Source organism: Biomphalaria glabrata, chromosome 5 (genome assembly GCF_947242115.1).
Source record: "Biomphalaria glabrata chromosome 5, xgBioGlab47.1, whole genome shotgun sequence".
In the NCBI taxonomy this organism is placed as follows: domain Eukaryota; kingdom Metazoa; phylum Mollusca; class Gastropoda; family Planorbidae; genus Biomphalaria; species Biomphalaria glabrata.
In genome coordinates, this window is record NC_074715.1 from 26,381,716 (window position 1) to 26,390,909 (window position 9,194).

The following is a 9,194-nucleotide window of genomic DNA, read 5'->3' on the forward strand; positions in this document are numbered from 1 at the left end:
TCAAAACCAATTTTATTCTCTTAAGGAGCAGTATGAGTTTTTGCACATTATCACTTTAGTGGCTTATACTTGTTTGGAACGATATTGTACAGCCCTTCAGTTTAGTGACACATTTAAACTAATACAAGAACAAACAGGACAAGAAAGAATCAAGATGGAATGGGTGGTGAGTAGGGCTTGTATATTTGACCTTGTTCTATCATTTATGGCTATGTTGTTTTATATGTCTAAATAACAAGAATAATGTCATCAAATTATTTCATCCCCAAAAACTCACTAAATACTAGATAAAATGTACAACTTAAACATAACATACATTGAAACATTACATCAATATTGTAGAGAGTATCAACATAGATGAAGTTTGAAGGTTTACAAATCAAATAACAAGGTGCTTTACGTTCTCTTTATAATGTAGAATTCTTTTTTATTACCAAAGTGCATGAAAGAAAAAAATATAGGGGATTGAAATAAAGCATAAATATTTCTAGAAATATAATTGTTTAAATTGATGAGAAGTTCATCTTAATGATCAATATCACCATCTCATTTCTTTTAACATGAAGATGAAAGTTAAAAAGCTTTTACACATTTCACACTTTGAGTTTCATTGCCTTAGTGTCATTCAGATAGAGGTTTATATTTAAATCCCCCATGTATATTTTGGTTTTCTATAATTGCTATTTTTTATTAGGTGTTATGCAGTGGTTCTCAATCTGTGGTCCATGGAGCCCAGTGGTTCGCGAAGAGAGTCCGCAGAAAAATGAAAATTGTATACATTTAAAACAATTTCTTCACTGTAAGCCAGTTTATCCCATCAGATAATTTGAAAATAATCATCAATTTGCCCCTAACTACTGTTTAATTTGTCTATTACTTACCATTCCTGACTAGATATTGAAACCTTTTCCATGTAGACAAACTCAGATCCCACAGATGAATCCATTCTAATAAATGAACAGGTTATTGAAATATTCACAAACCAGGAGCTTAAACCAGTGTTTAAACAAGGAGACCACAAATTCTGTTAAGAAAAACATATTCCAAGTTTATATCCCGCATTATAGGTCATTGTACAGAAGTTGTTAACTGCTTCTTCATCTTCTTATTTGGTACAACTTAGATTCATTGCTGTAGAAAGCCTAATCAAAATTAAAAGAAACCGACTCGAAATTTAATTTGTGCTTGTTGAGTCTGGCAAAAATACTTTCATAAAATCCATCAATCATATCCATAATATACATTTATGTAGCTTTTTCACTTAGAGGTCCGTGGGCAAGTTTTGACTATAAAAAGGGATCCCAGGATAAAAACATTTGAGAACCTCTGGTGTAATGCACTAATTCTAAGATAAATTTTCTTATGGATAATAATGATTATTATTATTATTCAAAGACTGATCTTTATCTAAAATTCCCAGCTTAAAATGTGCATTATATGAAGGAATAATATCTCCATAATAAAAAACAGTTCACGACACACACCTTTTGAAGCTTACATTACAATTAAACCTTCGATGTTTACACAACAAGAAAATTATTACTAGCAGCTAAATAATGAGATGTAGTCGTATGATAAATCAGTATGATGTAAAACAATAAGTTATCCATCTAAACAAATTGGTAGTTTTACTTTTTTTATCTTATAAAATTATAAGATAAGATAATTTTATTGGTCCAAACAAATGAAAACTCAGTTTGACTCCAATTGTCCACCTCAGCATTACTACTATAACAATAACAATATAGATGCAAACCCAAAGTACATTCACATAGGTGACTTACTCACACACACATGCTTTATGAATTAAGCTTCCATGTACTTTCCTGCTCCTAATTCACCTATTTTGTAATTAAAAAACAGACATTGGACAAGATGAGTAAATACTTCAATCAGAAGAGTGAGACAACAGATAATCAAATAGTGGAAGCAGATGTGTATCAAAATGTTCAAAAAGCTTCTGATGATTCCAAGAACAGATTTTCTTCAATAATTCCAAGTAATAATTTATAATCTAGATGTATTGGATACTAAATTTTAATTGAATGTTTGTATGTGTAAGTCTTGTTTCATAACCATTTTTCATACTCATTTACAAGTAAATTTCAAATACATCACAATTGGCAACAACATTAACACTAACTGTACCAGAAACTAGCCTTGCTCCGGACTGACTTCACACACCGTGCTGTTTCTGACTTCGCCTTGTACTGGTCACATTGCGAGGTAACGTGAAGTGTCTTGACTCTAACACACTTTCTCTTATATAGGGTCCCTACAGGCCCTCCAGAACCGGATGGAACGTCGCTTGACCACTCAGGTTGATTACATTCGCTGTGACTTGCGTGCGTAATATTTACGACACAGGCCCTTCCTGAACTGGCATGTACTGTCACTCGTCATGGTTGACCGCTCATCTAGTGCTGACCTGGGGCGATTTGTGTAGTCTAAAAACACACAGCACTACCCCCCATCTGTCTCACCACCAGGTTTATAACAATGTATAGTCATTTGTACTTTTAATTTAAAAAAGAGCTTCATTAAAATTAATACAAAAAAATCTTTTTTTTGGGGGGGGGGATTTAAAATTATGTGTTACTGTTTACAGAATAGAAGTTTTTTCATGAACAGCAACATTAACTTTTAAATACAAAGTCTTTTTTTTGGTATAAAATTTATTTCCACATTTTTTTTTTCTTAGAAGACCAATACAGACCCTTTCTCAGACAGGAGACAGGTGACGATAGTGATTACATCAATGCTGTACTTGTACCTGTAAATATCCCTTGAGATGAATAGATAAAACTATTTATTGAACTACCCCTTAGCATTTTAAATATATTTAATTAGGTCCACTGATAAGAAATATGAATAATATTTATCTTGCAGAGTTTTAAAAGAAGAAATCAATACATTTTAACCCAACTTCCCCTGCCAAAGACAGTCATCGATTTTTGGCGGCTAGTTGTTCAATATAAAATTTCCCTAATCGTGGCTTTTCAAGTGAATGAAATGAATACTGATGTGGTAATTTATTCTTAAGCCAACTTTAATACTAGTGATATAAAGTTGTACTAAATATATGTATCTCAAATCTCTTTTTTTTAAGGCTTTTATTATTAGAATTAGGCAATAGCTATCTTTTTTTAGTTTATGTAAATAACTTGCTATTGTAGATTTTATTCACTAATTTTACTAACTTTTATTATAAAAATTACTTATCTTCATATGTTAATTTTAGAAACTGACTATATATTGCATATTAAAGAGCTTCATTGTGATAATTTTTATAGACAATGGGCAAATACCTTCCAAATGACATATCAATAAAATGCTCTGCTTATGAGGTAGAGAATGTCTCTTCTAGAAGAACACAACTTTGGGAAGAACAGATCTTACAAATAAAAGTTAAACAGAAGTCATTTGTAAGTGTTGTACTTTCTACTTAGGTTTTAGTGGTTTAAAGAAATATTCAAATCCATACGTCATAACAATTTTTTAGTAAAGCTTATCACCATTTAGAGTTTTTAACCTTGTTAATATTTTCTTGTACAATGGAACTCTCTTTTTAGAAAATTAGTTTTGTATGATGCATTTGCCAATATGTTAACTGCATTGTCATAGACACTTTACTCAAGGCTTTAGCAAGTTAGTATGTAATGTTAAATAAGATTTAGCTACGGATCATCATGACCATCTCTAAGTTTTTGTCCAATATCCAAAGAGTAAAAGGAGAAATTGGAGGTGCGGTGGCTGTGCCCTAAAGCACTTGGCTTTCAAACAGGGGTTTGAATCCTGGTTAAGACTGTGATTTTTAATTTATGGATCTTCACCTCTGAGTCCACCCAGCTCTAATGGATACCTGACATTAGTTGGGGAAAAGTAAAGGTGGTTTGTTAACCCTCGTTAAGTGTAGGCCACAGAAACATGCTCTTTACATCATCTGCCCTGTAGACTACAAGGTCTGAAAGGGGAACTTTACTTTTTTTAAAAGGAGAACTAAATTAAAGATACAAATGTTTAAGAATTAGAGTTGAACCCCTGAACACAAGCTACTTTTCCTTTGTACAGACTTCAAGAGCATACAGCTCAGCAGGAAAAGCTGGTGGCTAGATGAAGAAGAAAAAAAAGGGTTAGAGTAGAGAATTCTAATATTCTTTCTAATAAAATGTATTTCTTAAATTGTATGTTGAAATTATAAACAACACCAAAGTGTATTTATAGTGGAGTTAATTATTGTGGTAATAGCTGCAAGAGGTATTGATTATAAACTTCCAATGGCATATTTCTTACATAGCCTCTGGCAATCAGTCCAACTCCCGGCCTTCATGACTAGACCTGGAAAAACTAAGGATGGGCAAATATGAATATTATTATTATTGCCTAAAACTAGAAAGCTTTAATCAGGAGAGGCCTGTTAGCATTGGTTGTCTACCCATCTAGAAGGAAAATTATAAATTCAAATTATTTCTGTCTTGTGGCTGAACCCCTGGGAAAATTTTGGCAGTCACATCAGGAATTAATACTACATTCTGGTAGATTCTGAGAGGCTGCTGACGCAAACTCTATTGTTATTTGCCATTCTTTTTGTCTGAACAACTCCCAATGACCAGACTTTTAATCCAAGGTCTAAGACAAAAGTTGTTTTACAATTTGAGGCTTCCAACACACTTGTGATCCTTTTGGAAAATTGTGTTATTCTGTTAATCTAGTGCTAGTATTTGAAAGGTTATTATTTGTGTTTATTTTATCATTTTATTTGAAAGTTACACATAATTAATCAAGACCATTTGATATTCTTTTTTTAATTGCTAGATGCCAGAGACTCAAAATGTTATTCATTTGAAATGTCTGATCTCTGATCTCAAAGACTGTAATAGGATGTCATCATTTATCAAACAAATCAAGTCATTTACTTCTTCTGAAGGCCGAGTTATATTTATGTGTAGGTAAGCAGTAACATTTTAAATTACAATGTTAAATGAAAAAATTTCTTATACCAAAATAAAACAAGAATAAAATTTGGTTAATTTGGACAAAGTTAAAGTTAGACATTATATTTAAAACAATTAGGCCAGAGACTGAGAGAAGTAGTTTTATCTGGCAGTACAAAACCAACTCCCCTGATCAAACAAACAATACTAACCCTAAGCTTTTCTAATTAAATAATTCTAAGCTATTCTAATTAAATAATTATAAGCTATTCTAATTAAATAATTATAAGCTATTTTAATTCAATAATAATAAGCTATTCTAATTCAATAATTATAAACTATATAATTGTAAGTTATTCTGATTCATTTATACAAAGCAATTCTAATTAAATATTACAAAGCCATTCAAATAACATAATAATTGTAAAAAGTATAATAAAATATAAAAAGTGTATTACTTTGTACTTTTTCCATTCTGACAGAGATGGTGCTACCTATAGCGGAATGGCATGTGTATTAAATATATTGATGGATTGCCTTGATCAAATGTCCTGGTTCACAATTCCTGGTGTTGTGGGAACAGTCAAAACCATAAGACCTGAGGTCATTCCATCCTTGGTAAATAGTTTTTGGAATTAAAGAAAATTGTTTTGTACTTTTTGAAAGTGGTAGAAAAAATCTCTTGAATATTTGTTTGAAAATGATTTTAGTTGCTTTAATACTTGAAAGCTGTTCATGGAGATTTTTCTGCCAATTTGTATTATTCTTGGTGTTATCAAATTCATTATTCTCAAATATAAAGAATATCTTTTTTGTTTGAAAGAGTAAGAAGAGGCTCAGTGAGTGAAATAATAATGTTATATATGCATTCTAAGGTTACAATTTTTTCATTGCTGTAATAAACGTGTGCAAATTTTTTTTTTGTTTTGACAGTATTACATTTTCTTAAGAATAAACTATATACAACTTTATCTATAGAAAAATAATTTATTTTTTTTAAACGTAACAAACAATGGATATTTAAACCTACTGGTATGCGTTTACAAGAATAATATTCTTATGACTATATTAATACCATAAACATAAAAAGACACTTTCAAGTCAAGATTTAAACATTTACACCCAGCCTACAGAGAAGATATAAAATTATATTAATAATTATTAATAATCCTATAAACAGACACAAGACCTCCTTTGGTCTTTTAGCAATTGAATTATTAATCTGATGTCAACTCTGCATGCAATGAATACATAAAACTAGGTTACGAAAAAAAAAATCATTGTGCACTATCATATAATTAGTTTACTCTTATAATGTATTGACATGAGCAAATTGCAAGAATAAAATCAATTTCATCAAAGCTAATAAAGAATATTATTATTTGTATTAATACTGCATTATTATTTTTAATATTATTCTATGTTAATTTACATAAAAAGACTTATTGTAACAAAATTCACCCATAATTACTACTAGGATGATTATCTTCTGCTACACAAGATTCTTCACCACTACATTGAACTGTCTTCCCACTACAACACTGTTGAATATGAGTTCCAGTCTCCCTGTTCAAGCCAAGAGAATTTACTTCAAGCTGGAGATAGAATAAGTGATGACATTTATGCTAATTTATAAAAAAAAAAATTGTTTTGGAGACATATCTTATGCTTTCTAGGATATAGATATGTAAAATTTTAAGTATAGCACTATATTTAATTTAAATGATTTTAGGTTCACATAAAAGGATCATATAATGTGCTTTAGTTTCTCTGTCCCCAGTAGTTTCATGATTGTCATTTATCTAACGATCACTTACTATGCCTACCTTTTAATTTGATTGACTCTATGAGTACATTGTTTGAAACATTTTTGTATGAAGTTCAAAAAAATAATAAAAGAATTAAAAATTTTTTTTTTTTAAGATGTAAGATTGAAATCATCACTTTTTCAACATGTTTTGTCAATATTTTATTTTTAAAGTCAAAAATAAAATAAAAGTAATTTTCTGTCTACTAATTTTTCCTTTTTTGTCACTCTGTCTATGCTTTTTAAATATAATTATTTATTTTCAGGATATCTGTCAATTATTTATTTTCAGGATATCTGTCATTTGATCTTCTATTAGACAAACAAGCATCTTACAAACTATACATTTGATAAAATATTTGACAAACAAAAGATTTGAAAAACAAAAACATGAGACAAATAAATACATTGGCGCGTGGGTCTGTCGACATTTGATTATTCTAGATTCACATTATTCTGCACTAATGTTTGATTAACCTCAAGAAAATGAATCATGCACATTGTAGTAGTCGAACTGAAATAAATTGTAAAAGTTTATCAATTTGTTTGAGCTTTGTTCAAGACTAGAAGATACAGTTCTTTGACAAACATTGGTCTCAATCAGGTGTAGTAGCGCCTCATACTAAAACAAAACACAATTCAAATATGTTCCACTTAGAAAACAATTAGGCATTATGCTGAATGGATGAGGTAGTAATTGTGAAGAAAAAGTTTCATACAAATTTTTTTATATTAAAATGTTATTTTCTATTTTTTTTTAAATCATATTAAAGCCCATGTTCAAACGAAGCAATAAGTTTGCTATTATAAGAACGAATGCAATTTTTTATCTTTTCAAAAATCGAAATGTTTTTATTTCAGTTTGCTTTTTTTTTTTTACTTTAAAAGTGTGTTGTTGTTTTATCCCTTATTCTTGTCACTACATTGCTTTGTGTTGACTCTAGTTCATATTTAGTTATACTTGGGAAGATGTATGACTTGATGGCCCTTGGAGTGGCCTCTCATTTCAAATATGCCCATCTGATGTTATAGCATGATTCCAGAATACTTTTCTCTCTTGTAGTGCATGATACGTGGTGATGGAAAGTAGCTAGGCCAACCTTCAAGATTCATTGATAAAAATCAGCCAGTACAGCTACTGGTGCGTTCGGTGACCTCGTCTATAAGTCATGCACTACGTCATTACGGATTCAAACTGCGACTTCCGTCTTGGCTGTAGGGGGACATAAACAATGATACGAAATAGATGAAATGAATTTTATTAAAATAATAGTTTCAAACAATGGCGTGTTTCTATTAACAAAGCTTTTATCAACTTACATCGTCTGTCTGTCTGGTACAAATTTTGTAGACGATATTTCTCCCACTTCCTATTCTCAGATCTAGTTGAAATTGTGCACAGTAATTTATTGTCTTAATGAAAACATGGGGGCGCGGTGGCTGAACGGTAAAGCGCTTGGCTTTTGAACCAGGGGTCCCGGCTTCTAATCCTGGTAAAGACTGGCATTTTTAATTTTGGGATCTTTGGACGCCTCTGGGTCCACTCAGCTTTGATGGGTACCTGACATTAGATGGGGAAAGGTAAAGGCGGGTGGTCGCCTTACATTGTCTGAAGTTAAACGCAAATATAAGTACAATGTAAGAAACACAGGTGTAACATATTTTTGTTTACTATTGTACGGGTATTTCCTTCCTTCTGATTGTATCAATCAGTACCATGCGCAAAGTGGCACTAGGAAATAAGGATACTTCCATCAATTTGTGGACTTATCTTTGTGTATGAGTTTGTTTTTTGTTTTTTTTTAAAGACCTTACAGAAAGACCTTACAGTCATAGAAGTTTTATGAACCTGGATTAATATATAACAAGACCTTGTAATATTAATTATTGACATATATATATATTCATATTATATTACTATCTTATGACCTCAAACCCGGGCATGCTACCCTGCCTCATAGTGGCGCCCGGGTGGAAACGATCGCAGGAGGAAACGATTAGGCCAAAGGGTAGCAAAACAAGACTCCCGTGGGGGTGCCTAAGCGGGTGCGAGAGCATCCTCATTGCACTGCGCGGAGTTGTAAAAAAGCTCCCACAACCTTGTCACAATCCAGGCGCTGTTCCTCAGGGGCCGCTACATAAATGGCGTGTCCTGCACGGTTAACCTGGTATAGAAAAGGAAAATGGCGGGGGTCTTAGTGTACGCGGCCTCTTGCCACGAGTCTGACCCACCCGCCAGACAGAACAGTGTACACTGTACTCATTCAGGCCGATGAGAGAGAGCTCTTGTTCCTTTTTGATGGCCTAGAGTTCCTAGAGCCGAAGGCTCAACTCTACCTGACAGTTACAAGAAGAAGAAAAATGACCTCAATAGTTCGGATCTGTTTTAATGGTCAAAATGAGTGACATAACATAAACTTAAACCAAGTTCATCCCGCGCCGTTAGTTTTATA

At 32.0% G+C, this 9,194-nt stretch overlaps 1 protein-coding gene across 3 annotated transcripts in view; it reads left to right on the forward strand.

The window, feature by feature from the left end:
- The window catches only part of LOC106059083 (receptor-type tyrosine-protein phosphatase T-like), a 50,706-nt gene extending 43,755 nt beyond the window's left edge, over window positions 1–6,951 (forward strand). For 2 of the 3 annotated variants that reach the window (XM_056030174.1, XM_056030173.1), the window contains exons 22-29: window positions 26–166; window positions 1,864–1,999; window positions 2,702–2,775; window positions 2,890–3,027; window positions 3,294–3,425; window positions 4,816–4,949; window positions 5,417–5,552; window positions 6,412–6,951. In XM_056030174.1, the coding sequence (XP_055886149.1) occupies window positions 26–166; window positions 1,864–1,999; window positions 2,702–2,775; window positions 2,890–3,027; window positions 3,294–3,425; window positions 4,816–4,949; window positions 5,417–5,552; window positions 6,412–6,570 (1,050 nt within the window). In that variant the 3' untranslated portion in view covers window positions 6,571–6,951. Of the gene's footprint in view, window positions 1–25; window positions 167–1,863; window positions 2,000–2,701; window positions 2,776–2,889; window positions 3,028–3,293; window positions 3,426–4,815; window positions 4,950–5,416; window positions 5,554–6,411 lie in introns of those variants that run through there. The other variant, XM_056030175.1, reaches the window with a different exon arrangement.
- The last annotated feature ends 2,243 nt before the right edge of the window (window positions 6,952–9,194 follow it).